Consider the following 14,776-nt stretch of genomic DNA (forward strand, 5'->3'; position numbering starts at 1 on the left):
CATCCCTAGTTTAAATTGAGGAAACACAGATTTCTCAATACAATGCTGCAGATAAAAATATCAGCACAGTTAATCCGGAAACTCCTTATAATTTCGATTGGACACACACACACACACACACACACACACACACAAAGTCTAATTAAAATGCAGCAAGCGTTAGTGGAGCATCATATTGAACACTGGATCTGTAAAGAAGGACAGTGGTTCCCAAACACATACAGAAATACACTGCTCCCCCTTTATAAGCCAACCATTTATACTGCGGAACAGGTTACAAGGCGGTACGGTCATGACTCCAATTTGCCCCATAATGCCATTAGACTAACACTAGTAACAATAGGCGAAACACAAATAGCATGGCCTCTTAACTTTGGCTCCTGACTCCAGCATTATAAAGGGGGAGCATTGTATACCCTACACGGACAGCTGACAAAGCAATGTTCACCAGGCACGGGGGGGAATCAATCTATTCTGAATGTAACCTATACTGCACTGCCTCAACTTCAGCTGTATTGTTTCTTTCACCCACCAATATATTACAAAAGGGCATGACTGTAAAGAGAACAACATTCTTACATCAAGATGCAGAATGTCAAGGCGGGCACTAAGCCAAGGTGGTTTGGAATTTTCTGGAGTAGTGGATACCCTGTGCCCGTGAAACAACCACTCACTTCATTCTCTGCTGATTCTCCCACGAACAACACATGCCTGTCAAGACTTGTGTCTCACTAGCAAGTAAGGATTCGTTCCTGGAAAAGGACTGGCAAGGATTCCACTTTCCCAATTAGCAAGGAGAGCCTGGCACAATTGATCCTGAAACCCAGCCAGCAAAGGGTGATACAGACTGACAAACCAGAGATGTACAGAAGAGGAGGGCAACGTGCTACCTCAGAATGACCATCCACAACTCGTTAGGTTTTTACATATCAATCTATGGCTCCAAATACAGCATTTAAAATGATATGTTCAGAATTTTTATATTTTTTGAAGTGTTTCATATTTCTTAAAAAAAACTAAATCTGAAAATGCAGAAAATTTGGGATAAGCTACTGCTTCCCAGCATTTCTATTGAAAGATAAGTAACAATGCAAAACACAGCATAATTATGGTTACAAGTTAAAGAAAGAAAAAACTAAACTGAGCGATGAGAATAAATATTTTGTGAGCGTAAAGTTTTGAATGCAGATATATCATAATATGTGCATCAGACTGTTTTACATTTCACAGCAGATCTGCTGCTACACGAACTGAAATCACGTGTCTTTCAGTCACATTAGTTACAGGACATTTAACATGACTGCAGGTCACTTGATTTTCTAACATACTCTGCATGTGCTGTCAGCATATCAATAGCCTAGTTTTGGGCAAAAGCATGAGTGAGTTAATCTATGCAGTGACTTTTTCACCGTTAATGTCACTGGAATTACTGTATATGTTCATAGGAAAGTCAGAAAATATCAGGATAAAAAAACAAAAGCATGTATCAATGTATGCTAAATGAGAACCTACAGTATGTTGGGTAAAACAGACACTTAGAAATCTACTAGGCGGGTTATACGAATGTGTGGTCATGAACATGCATGTTGAACCAATACAAACCAGAATGAACCAATAGTTCAAATACCTCTGATTTCACTCAACCCTTTCAGGAGGTTTGCCTGTAAGAAATTCCCTTCCTGTGAGTAAAAACAAATCCTCGCCAGCAAAGGAAAACGTGGAGAATGCCTCTAGACACCTGGGGCCTCAGAGCCAGGGATGCTGCACAGCTTTGCTCTCTCAATTAAACACACATGCTGCATATCTGCAAACACTCAGAGGAGATGGGAAGGAATGCACTTCATCCGGAAACTAGCCATTTCCAAGGAACTGCACCAGATGATAGTTCTTCCCTGCTTTTCCTTAAAGTTCACCTAATATTAATATTAATGGCTGCATAAGGGACCACCTTAAAGTGTTCTTTATAGATGGCTGATTTAACATATCTGGGGGGGGGGGGGGTTGCATCTCCAAAGCTGCTGCAAATGGGTGATCTTGACTTTAATGACTTTAGTTGTGACTATTATATTGTTGTGTATACCATGTATTCTACCTAATACTGTAGTCGGCTACAAAATCTAACTCCATTGTATTACTGTATTATTAGGTCAGATGCTGATAAACTTGTTAAAAGAGCAGCTCTCTGTGCAGGCTACCAGTACAGTTTGTTTGAAATAGGAAGAGATGCTGCGTTTCCATTTGGAGCAGAACACTAAGATTTTCTTTGTGTCACATACACTTGGGATCACAGTTGGTTTTATAATACTGTCTTGTGGAACAAACAGTGGTCCTGAAGAGGATATGATGACATCACAGAGGTTTTATCCCCGAGTTACAGTAAGATGCTATTATTGATGCAGTGCTAACCAAGACTACTTTATTTTGTAATTTATATTTAGAGTTAAACTTAATTTAAAAAAAGCCTGACTAAAGCACTGATGTTGCTACAGTACAGCAGTAAGCAAAATAAATCATGCAGTTTTTTTTTTTTCTTTTCCGCCTGAGCTGTTGTCTTTGGCAGCTAAACCTGCTAAATTGCTGGGCAACTTGCAGAAAATGAAAGATTTCACGCTTCGGAGAAAACACAGCTCAAAAAGATAAATTCACACTCCAGTTGTTTTTATCCCCAGGAAGAAAAAAAAAAACCAAAAAAAACACAACCTCAATCTCTTTACAAAAAACCCCACTAACTATAAATTTCAATTGTCAGTGTTCATGAAAAATGGCATGAAATGCATTCAATATGAAGATACATTTTTGTAAATTAATGTATTTATATTTGTGAAATCTGAAGTCTTAACGTGCCAGTCGTTGTACTTGTATACAGTATTCTGTTAAAGCAATAAAAAAAATGATACCAAATCATAGCTATCATAGGCAGAATCTGATTCTAAAAACTTGGGAAAGCTGGTGAAGTGGAGGTGGTTTAGGAAACCCTTTACTAGGCTTAAGCAAGGCTTATGTTTCAATGCTTATTTAATTTCTTCTTTGGTTTTTAATTTTAGAAGTGTTCAGGCTTTATGAAGATGGCCAAAAATCAGTGTTTATCACAGTGCTGAACATATTTTATTTGCTTAGGACTATGTAAACTGTAATTTGACCCAGGCTGGCTATCTTCCAAAATGTGATCTATCACAGTTCAACAAGCAGCTCACAAAAACACGTTATTATACACATTTGTTGCTTTTTTGCAATGAACTGATTTAGTGAGAGTTAAAGTAACATACCCGTTAAACAGTGCGTGTGATGTAATGTACTGTACTAGGGCAGTTAAAACTCTGTAGAAAGGAAATTAAATCTGATCACTCGATTAATTAAAGACGACTTTGTAAAGAAATACGGGTTAACCAATCGGCACTGGTACTGTACTTATCCTTTACAGTAAGGATTTTTTTTTAACTCCTTAAATGTCATTAGAGTTGAGTCTAACTAACGCTAGTGATCAATTAATTAAATTGAGAATTGAGAACTGATTTTTCTTTCTTTTTAAACAACTGTGTAAGACAGAGACTGAGTAAGACAGAGACCCAAGAATTGTTTCAAAAAATAATATTAAGCAACGTTTCTTAAATCTTAAATCTGGGATATCAAGGGTTCCCTGACACCCACCCCCATCAGACCAAATGTGGATGTCAGAAACTCGGTCCAACAAAATGGTATTCAAATAAGAAATCTGCAGTTCAATACTGAAGATGACACATGCTAAAATAATTTCACTTACAGCTCTCATTTTTTATTATTTCTAAATACACAGCACAGAAGATGGCAAACATTTTTTGAACCTCCAATTCATACTTTGTTTATCATCTGCGAGATAGGGGCAAATTACACACAGTAACTGCATTAGTTCCCTTCTGATCAGATGGTTTACTTAATACTGTTCTTGGAAGTTTCTCTCATGCCACAAGGTTAGCCTGGATGTAAGAATGGATTATGCTTGTGGCTTGAAGTTTTCAGGTTTTATTTTGAGCCGACTCGGTTTCCTAATTAAACTCAGAAAAAGCTGTTAATTACAAAACAATGTCACTTGTTTTTACCTTCATATCTTGACTGAGCCTCATTCTGTTTCGCTTAATCTTTATTTCTAATAGACGTGACAAATTAGTCAATTGCTCATCTCTGATCCTAATTGCATTTCATTCTTGCAGTCCCTGGATTATCTTTGTGCTTTTGTTATTTGTACTTGTTTAACAGAGCTGTCCTGACAGATTTCCTTTTCAGCATAAAATCCCCAGTATGGAATGCACACTGATAGCAAGTCTATCATTTAAAATCTCCTTGATTTGCAGCAAAGGAAAAAGTAAACTTAAACCCAGTTTTTAAATAGTAGTTCTCTCTTTATTACGATGCAGAGACAGCTAACAACTACTAATTAAAATTTAAAGTGAGGTAGAGATTTGGAAAATAAAAACCGAAAAGTTCAAGCCCTAATTATAGTTCTTGTTTTAAACAGACACTCAAATAATGCTGCTGTGCAAATAATCAGTTTAATTTTGCAAGCAAATGTTGCTTTTAGTTTTATTTATTTAACCACTGTTTGAGCGACACAGACACGGCACCACTTCCACTGGAGGGCAATTATTTATTTATTTAAAAACACACGTACCATTGGTAAGAATAATGCTATCCAACTATTAAACAGCACTTGAACAAATGTTCTACATTTACCCACGCTCAGTAAGAGCAAGTAACAATAAACATGGTTTGTGTGGTGACCTTGAGATCTTGCCTGGATGCTAACCTTCACAGTTTGAAATGTCAGTAGCATTATTAGATTAAATTTGGCGCACCACAATCACAAGAAAGACCCGTGAGGCGTGCACCAACTAGAGAGTGTGTCTACTGGTATTTACAGTGTGGCAAAAGCCTGACTGTGTGAGAAACTGAACAAAGAGGCTGATCCAAGAACACTGCCAAGACTGCAGAAAGGAACACCCCCAACTGTGGGACTGGGACTAGGGAAAGAAGCAACAGCACAGAAAATAACGACAAACCACACTCAACCAAGGTGGGGTGCTGCATCAGCGTTAAAGCAGAGAGAACAATAAAACAAAACAAAAATCTGGAAGTAAAAAGAGCTTAGAATGGAGACTTTCCTGCAGTTTATCGATCTTCAAGGAGAGTCTAGAAAGAGGAATGAGTGTGGCTATGTCGTCCAATGACATGTATTGTATTTATTCAAGAAACTAATTTAAAAAAGACAAGGTACCAACCCAGTCCAACTTTTGTTTTCTAACCAGCTATTTACATTCTGTACATTTTTAAAAAATCAGTAGCTTCAAATTACAATGTTTTTTTTTTTTACTGTGATATTTCTGTATGTATTTGCAAAAACTGAGTGGTTCTTATTGCAATTTGTAACAGTGGCTTAGATTAGTTAGCATCAGTGCCATTTAAATGAACACCTGCTGTGGATTTTCCTTTTTTTTTTTGATGAATTCCACTAAGCCTGTAAACGTCATAAAAAATGAAGCGGACATCTGCTAACTATAAGGTAACCTGGGCAGCCATACTTTAAATACTGTAGCTGTTCTATGGTTAAATGTGATGAGATTTAGTGGGACACAAATATATGTATTGCTTCTCATCTTTAGTGAGACAAATAAGCTAATAAGACACAAAGCAAAGAAACAAAGGGCCCACTACAGATGTAATTAGGGTTACAGTATCTGTATTATAAAATGTACCTCACCCGTGATACAGAACATCAACTGTATATAGATACAGAAACGTAAGTGTGAATACAAAAGGACAAGACAGTTTCCAAATGTGCCAAGTTTCATCACAATAGGAAACGGTTCACAAGCACCCAGATGTTCTGCATTAGACAATTATCTATTTCACTGGTTTGTGTACTATAGAACATGAACAAGTGACATAAATTAAAGATGCTTTACCTGAATTTTCACAGCAATCACAACAGAGTTGAGTTCTTTGTCCAGTTCTTTGAGCACGATCAGCTTTTTCAGAGTCAGGCTACATAACCTGAAATGCAACAAACAAAATATTGATTTTGCTTACCAGCGGCATGGCACACACAATGAAAATCAGATGATTTAATAATCATCACTTTCTCTTGTTAAAACACATCCTCGTAACAAATCTCCTTTTAAAGCTTCATCAAATTTTGGCAAGCTATTCTGAAGATCTAGCCATCATCACTGTCCAATCAGAGGCCATAATGAATTCAAAAAGTAGATAACCAGACTACGATATTATCAAGAACATGTGGTAAGGATTACCATAACAACTGGATGGAAAGGTTCTAAAGATATATAAAAAAAAAACCTGAACTGTACCTATAGTACAGGTGTGGTTGGGGGGGGGGGCACCTTCATATTTTGTAACAGTGCTTCAAGTTTTCACTGTCCATAGCGTTTTGCATCCTCAAGAAGGAACTCCTTGAAACTAAATATTAAAAAAAATGCTATCTGTGTGAAAAGTCCTATTTTTCATTTGAAGTTACTGAGGCAGAAGGCTGGCAATGGAAGGAAAAAAAACTGTAAACAAAAATCTGCTTAAGCAGCACATTATCTGCTTGCTGTTCAGACAGTGTCTGGGTAGTTGAACTTGTTCAACAGATAGCTGTACGCCCAGAGAAAGCAAGACAGTACACTAATGGCTGGCTCGTGGTGAGTAATCACCAGAGACGAAGAAAACACCGACCTGCTGGCCCCTTGTGCTTTGCTTTAGATCCTAGCTTTTAATAATTCTCCACCGGCTCAGTGTATCCTTGCAGTTACAATGCAGGAGGACGTTTTTAATTACACCGCACTGATGATTAATGATTGCTAAGGCTTGCTCACTGACACACAATAATCCAGAGCGGAGATAAACATCAAACACCATAACAGAACATTCACTTCCAGTGCAGCAGCACTCACAACTAACTAATGGCTGTTCAAACCCAGGGCAACTAAAAAAAAAAAAGAAAGTTATATCATTTTGGAATGGAACTTTGAATGTAAAATTACTGGTAGGGGAAAACCTCAAATTCCAAGGAAACATTTCAAAACTGTCGGCCCTAGTAATAATACTAAGCTCAAAGGACTACTATATAAGGAGTATAAACTTCTGTCCTCTCTAAAACAATTGAAAAAGTTTCATAAAACCGCAAACACGATTTAATACATTGCTTTAAACAGTTCATTACAGTTTGTTTAAAAAAAAATAAAAAAGCAAACCAACTACTGTATTATCACTATAGTTCTTAAAAAGTTAAAGTTTATAAAAAATACAAAAGTAAAATCTAGCAATGCAAATTAAGAAAATGAAACATAATCCTATTCAAGAAATTGGGTGGGTTCTTTTTGTTTGTTTGTTTTTTTTTGCCCTCTGAAAATCTTCTCACTTTACACAAATCAGAAACAATAGAACAGCACATTCCAATTGAGAATGATTTTGTGTACAGAGCAGAAACCCAACCACATGCTGGTATTTTACAGAAATACCACTTTGGCACAGTGAGTGCCAAGATGAAAAGCCTAGAAAATTTACACAGTATGCACACTTAATGAAATCACAGAGCCAGTAGGGAGCAGAGTAAAACAATGCATTCATAATGTTTCTCTGTACCAGTGCTGAATGACAATTTGACTTTAAAACCTGGTATTAAAAAAGGACACATAAAAAATGCACACATAATGCTTTACTATACCCCCACCCCACCCCAATGAACAGTTAATCAAAACAAAAAATACATTCATTATTATTAAAACCACATTATTTTTCAGCATTTCCAAATTTGCCAGGTAAATCCTTAAACCAGAGGGGTGACATTTAATTCTGGAGTAACAGGGACACCAATGTTCACTTCAAGGGTAAAAACATCCCAAGAAATTATTGTCAAGTGCAACATTTGCAAACAGGTTTTGATGATTATGGGAAGCTTTTTAAAGCAAGAGGAAGAGACAAAGAATATCCAAGGTATAACATGGAACATAGGGAAATGTAAACATCATTTTGTAGTTGTAGCCATTGGTATATCACTTTTACCATTACCCCTCTTAGTTTGTTGCTACAGTAATGTGTTTATAAAAACAGGCGATATGGTACTAAATAAATAAGGTATATAAAGAACCAGAAAAGGATTAAGAAAAATGGAGGCGAATATGGGAAATACTTACAGCTGCTATAAAAAAATAAATCTATTTTTGAGGAAGCTGAAAGAAATGACAAAATGCAGAGCTATTTTTCTGTTATCGTTTTGTGTCGGTCTTCTTTATAACAAGCTTGGCTGAAAGTATCATAGGAAGGCTTGTGGACATATTGCCTAGGTTGATCCTTCACACTGGCCCAGGAAGATGCCACTTATTGGAATGTCGTAGGATGCCTCCAAGGAACGACAATAAGAGCTGGCTCACCTGCCACATTCCTGCCGCTAGAACAACTAAATCGGGACAATATGGAAGCCTGTCAGTTGGACTCGTTGACTAGAGGGCAAATAAGGCGGATGTTGAGCCTTCACCCAAGATTAAATGTGACCGGCTTGGTGGTCATGGCTCGTAATCTGTCAAAGAGCAATGATGTTTGCAGAACAGCTGACTGCAACCTCAGTCTGTCGCACTTCTGAAACTGCCTACTGTAGAAGTCAGTCGGAGACGAGATGGCTTTGTCACATGGGCTTGCACCACAGAAGACAGATGTACATTGTATTTTTTAGTGGCTTGCTGCAGCTACTGGTCAGCAATTTTTATTTTATTTTGGGTCAACAATTATGTTGAAACACAGAACAGGGATGTGCTGAAGCTAAGAGGGATTTAAATCTCAACATTAAAAACAAAAAAAAAACAAAAACAAAAACAAAAAAAATCAAGAAAAACTTTTGACTTTGCTTGCAGCTAAAATTGGATGCCCTATATTGTCTTTTGTCCCACATACATTTTAAAAGCCAGGTGTCCCACTTCATACGTCACTGCAGCTGGAGCACTTCCCAAAGCACATGCTCATATAAAATGTTATTTACTTGTGAGGTCGAGCGTAAACGACAACCCGCTACATTTGGCTCTGTTCGACTAACCATTTCCAAGTCTCTTAACTGAAAAGAAAAAAAAAAAAAGAAAATCAACAGAACCCAACAAATCTTCAATCCAAAACATGACAACTGGATTTTGTTATCAGATTAATCCTGGGTGCTACTGTACCGTATACCTGTCTTCACAAAATCTCTTTGGCTCACATTGCTGGTTAGATTATTAGCAGCTTTGGCAGATGCTAGAGGTTGCGATGCCAAAACCTATAAATTATTTTTGAAATCTATGTCTATATTTAACAGGGTTTTCTAACAGGCCCCGAAAGCTTAATTTCACCAGCTCAATCACGATGCAGGATGTCACACTTTGCTAACTGCATATGTTCTGCGCAGGCTAATTCGAACTTCTCAGTTTTGATTTAATAACAGATTACATTTAAATACAAATTTTATAACAAAAGCAAGAATGAATAAGACAAATCGTCTGTCATCCACCGCTGCCTTTGAAGTGCAGGCAGAGTGTGCACTTGTTAAAATCAATACAGGAAATGAGGAGGGTTAAATGAGGAGGGTTATTTGTTGACAGAACTAGCCTACTCTACACTGATCAAGTCTTGAGCAAACTTTGCTGCCTCAGTTAGCAATGCTCTTTAACTACAGCATAATTACGTTTACATTTCTTTTGAATGCAGTTTCACTTATCACCAAAGAACTGCATACAGAAATCCACTGAAACTTAATAAAACAAGAATATTAACAATATTTTAACAATCCTTTACAAAACAGTATTGCTGTATTTTTAAACACCTTACAGTAACAATGCTGCCCAGGCATATTAAATGTGTCAATACAAACTGCAGTTTATTGCAGTAATGGTGAGGTATGCCATTATAAGGGCAATGTAGCTACAGCATGGTTAGTTCTGTGAAAAGATGGCCTTCTAAGAACTCAGCAAGTCTTCCATTGCTGGCACCTGCCTATAATACCACCACGTGATCCTGATATTAGAATCAGGGCACAAAGTTGATCCCTGTCCAGAAATAAGTCATTGTGCTATCCCTTGAACAGTACCATATAAAAAGAAAGATTAGCATCATATCTGAAAAATAGCACAGGCTTATAGGCTTTCCCTATAAACAACTGAAATTGCAGAATTATCACTGGAGGCAAAGCACCAGTAGACTGAGGATTCATGTTTCAAGTAATAATGAGGATAGTCTCATTCTCAATAAACTGTAATTTTTATACTCTGAGGCAGCAAACAGGGCTATCAAGTTTTATCATGCAAATAGTGCTATACTTCAAAAAAAACCCAAAGAACCTTTAATCTAACACAACACAATTTATATATATATATATATATATATATATATATATATATATATATATATATATATATATATATATATATATATATATACACATATACACACACCCACATCCCGTACAACAGCCCGTAGTGCAAAGCTGCATGCTGAACTGGCAAGCGACTTTGGTGCTCTTGGGCATCTGTGCAAGCCACAAAGCACACAATGCATGCTTTCAGTTGAGCTCTGAATGGAATGTGAAGCAAAATCAAAAGAGAACATTCTTAGTGCCCACACTCTGAGTGCCAATGCAGTTAACTAATGCCTGGTACAATTCCAGCAATTGCACTGCCATTGTTAAACTCAATGACATCTACATCTTTAGTGCGCGTGAACGAACACAGTGAAAATGCTAGAATGCAGGGTAAACAAAGGTTGTCTATAAAATTTAAAAAAAGACCCAAAACTAAATTTGCTTGTCGATTTTCATTAAAAGATGATCTATACTTTATATGCTTGAAAGTTTTAGTTTATTACAAAACTAGCTATTTTGCAATAGTTTAAATGGTCAGATGGGGGTCAAGAAGAGCTACTTCCTTGTAGTGACCCCTGGGCAACGTCTCTGACGGCAAAAAGCTCTTCAAAATCGAACTTACCATGCAATGCTTAAGCAAAGCAATGTTGGGCTTGGTTAGTACTTGGATGGGAGACCACCTGGGAATACCGAGTGCTGTAGTCTGCATGTTAAGCTCATACGAATATATATACTGGTCAGGTACAAGGAAGGTGGAGCAATTTCTTATTTCTTGGATCCCAGTTTCATTTAATGACCCTGTTTCTCACCTGCCTTTAAAACCAGGCCAGCACATTAATAAACTCTGCCAAACTGGGCATTTACACAGGGGCTGCTTACCTTCACTCCATAAACAGTTTATGCAAATTAAATTCTTATGCAAAATTCATTAGTGTTAATTGAGTAAACCTCTGCAGAAAGATCCCTGCTAAAGTTTTGATCTTCAAAGTGTTTTATGTACAACCCATAGGAAGTGCTATCATGAAATATCTGAGAAATTTATAAGGGCTAATAGCTATAATCTCTACGACAGCAAAAACATAAAAAAGCAACTCCACCCGTCACAATATACTCAACATCCAGCAGTGTGTGTTAAAGCTGTCCACTATGCCTATAACCGACACACAGATAGATACTGTACAAATCGTTTTATAGGTCGCACTGGTGTAAAAGTCGCTCCCCCCATTTTGAGACTTCAATTTTAGGAAAACACCTATTTTGGTTTTTTTAGTTAAACTGCTAGAAACTATTTGTTTTTTCAAAATTTAAAAAGTAATAATTAACAGAGCTTAAAATCAAGTTATACATCACAGATCACATCTGTATTAAACTACTGGTATTTTATTTTAGCTTATCAGGTACACAAACAAGTTAGTATATTGTATTAGTCGCTCCCACCTTGTAAGGGCCCTGCAAATAAGCATAGAAGATAGACTTATTTGTTTAAATTTTTTTTTTTTTTTTTTTTTTTTTTTTAAATGTAGTAGTTGACAATTCTTTTTTTATTTTCTCCCAATTTGAAATGGCCAATTTATTATTTAGGCTCAGCTCACCGCTACCACCCCTGCGCTGATTCAGGAGAGGCGAAGACGAACACACGCTGTCATCCGAAACGTGTGCCGTCAGCCGACTGCTTCTTTACACGCTGCGGATTCACCATGCAGCCACCCAGGAGCTACAGCGTGGGAGAACGACGTAGCTCCCGGGCAGCTAACAGTCAAGACTACAGTGGTCGCTGGTATGCGGTGAGCCGAAGACACCCTGGCAGACCCAGACACCCCCCCCCGGTGACGCTCAGCCAATTGAGTGCCGCCTCATGCGAATTCCCGTCCACGGTCGTCTGTGGAATAACTCAGACTCGAACCAGTGACGTCACGGCTATAGGGCGCATCCTGCACGCATGCAGAGTGCTTTTACTGGACGCGCCACTCGGGAGCCCCCAGAAGATTGATTTATTCAACAGTTTTCATGGTAGCGCGTAATAAATAGACGTAAGAATTGGCTGCAATGGTGCCATACTCAAACATCACCCGGCTTAAATCACTCAAGTGTTGTATGTTGCTATAGAGTACATCCACCAGGAAGGCTGCATAACAGAGCTATCGATTCACCTTCATACAATTCATCACCTATCAGACAGTGTTCATATGTGGCGTGCCAAGCCTAGGTTTGAAACTGCACTTTGGTTTTATGGGCAAGTTTAGGACTTTCTTTAGCAAAAATGACTGAATTCATTGTAATAACAATGTATTTGGAGTCTGCAGGCCATTGTAGAGCTTTGCGCTTGATTTACACAAGTTACTAAGAGTATCATAATATGGGGATATGTGGAGGCACGCTGTTTGTCCATTGTCCACCTTTGTTCATGTTACACGAGTTTACATGGAGAATGCAGTGTCTTGACAATTCTTAAGAGTTCATAATTCAGACCCATATTCCTGCAAACATATTTTAGCGATCTCGGTTCCCGCAGGCAGGCTTTTCACATAGGGCGAGGCAATCCACACACAGCCGGAGGGCAGGCGCGAACCCGGGACCTCTTGCAATAAAGCATAGCACCGATACCGCTGTACAAAAGAGCCGGCTCCTTTGCAAGGACCGTATATCGGGCTTATGTCTTCGTATGTGATTACATCATCTACCAGCCCTGCTGCTGCCATCCCCTGTGCACGCTACAATATAACCACATTGTGACAGTGTATCAGAATCACTACAATGAAGGCCCTCAACAGTTATTTCTCATTTTTAACCAATAAAAAAATGACAGCCCCCCCCCCCATTAAAATGTATTTATATATATATATTAAAATTGGTGTATAGTCAATAAACACAGAAAAAACACTGGAAAAGGATTACTTAACTCTCGTTGACTTGACCCCTTTTCCCTGTAGAAAAAAAAAAAACTACAAAAAAAAAAAAAAAAAAAAACGACCCATAAATAAATAAATAAATAAATAAATAAATAAAAATCCCCAGTGCAGCTGGGCAATGTCCCTCCTTCCTGACTTGCATCTCGCATCGATCTGTTATGAAAACTTTAAACCCACCCCTCTTCCTCGCGAGATTTCAAATGAGATGTTCTTGCTCGCGACTAGATTTAAAGCTATATTACAGCACATAGTATTTACCCGCTCATGAGATTGAAAAGAGAATTGCAAATTGTGGTGAAAAAATAAATTTAAAAAATGTCTGAACACAAGGATTTCACTGTGGAAAACAGCAAAGGAAAGAATGTACAATTGAAGTGTCCAAGTACTGCTGAGTAAACAATTGCGACAGAAAAAAACGAAAGTTTATAAAAAACAAAATCCCCCCAAAAAACAAAATTTACATATAACTGGAAAATAGCTAAAAAAAAAATAAGCACTGATACATGCAATTAACAAAAAAACAAAAACCAGAAGCCCAATAATAATACGATGCCCATTTCAAGTTTCACACAATTGGATGGGCAGTTCAAAAAAACACAGCAATAGAGAACAAAAAAAAAAAAAAAAAAAACTGTAATCTACTAAACTATATCCCTGTCGCCAAAGGACACTCAATCTTCAGTAGGGAACACAGTAATAACTGAGATAATGATTACAAGTAGAACAAAAACCCATCCTAGTGTGAAGGAAGCAAACTGCATCCAATAATCAGCGACAAGAAAAACCACCTCCTAAACTTAACAGTCAACACTCCTAACCTCAAGAGCAGATCTTTTGAAACATGAAAATGAAATGAAGAGATACTGTTCTGTAGATTGCTAGAAGTATACAGGCTTTGTCTAATGCTTGTATCAAACGAACACCCCTCTAGTTAAATACAATCCGCAGCACTCTCTGCTTTATTGCGATGTTGTGTGCAGGTCTCAAAATCGTCTGGGGTAAATGATCGTGGAGAGAGAAAAGCAGGATTACTCTGTCACTATTAACGAGTCTCACGCTGTGCCTTGATCGAGAGCAGGGAGTCCTCTCAATACTGGATACTGGATCAACTCTGAATCTATTTTTGTCTTTATTGCCCACCCTCAGAGGATAACCTTAACCACTGTAAATTATTGTAGCATATAGCGTTTCTATCACGCATTTCAGCTTGGTTCCACACAAAGAACAGTGTAAAGTATTGTATCAATGAGGAACATTTCAATCTTGCAGATACTGGCAAAAATCATGACTTAGTTTGACCCCTGTGGATATCCAGTAATTTCACCCAAGTGGACATGCTATTCTTTTCAACATTTCTTTTAAATTCTGTCATCACCTCCAGTCACTTCAGTGTAATAAGTGAAGCAAAAAGGACTGCTAAAGCACTGATTTACCCAAATGAGTAGCTTGTTTCCTTAAGTGTATCACTCATTATTAATAAGCCATTGCTGTCACTTGTACTCACTTAGTACAGACT

At 37.6% G+C, this 14,776-nt stretch overlaps 1 protein-coding gene across 2 annotated transcripts in view; it reads right to left on the reverse strand.

Moving 5' to 3' along the window:
- Window positions 1-14,776, reverse strand: part of zmp:0000000755 (phosphofurin acidic cluster sorting protein 2) — a 77,030-nt gene that overhangs the window by 36,995 nt on the left and 25,259 nt on the right. For both annotated transcript variants that reach the window (XM_041251966.1, XM_041251967.1), the window contains exon 2: window positions 5,937-6,024. In XM_041251966.1, coding sequence (XP_041107900.1) covers window positions 5,937-6,024 — 88 coding nt within the window. The remainder of the gene's footprint in view (window positions 1-5,936; window positions 6,025-14,776) is intronic.

The sequence above is a fragment of the Polyodon spathula genome, chromosome 6, assembly GCF_017654505.1.
Source record: "Polyodon spathula isolate WHYD16114869_AA chromosome 6, ASM1765450v1, whole genome shotgun sequence".
NCBI classification, from domain to species: Eukaryota; Metazoa; Chordata; class Actinopteri; order Acipenseriformes; family Polyodontidae; genus Polyodon; species Polyodon spathula.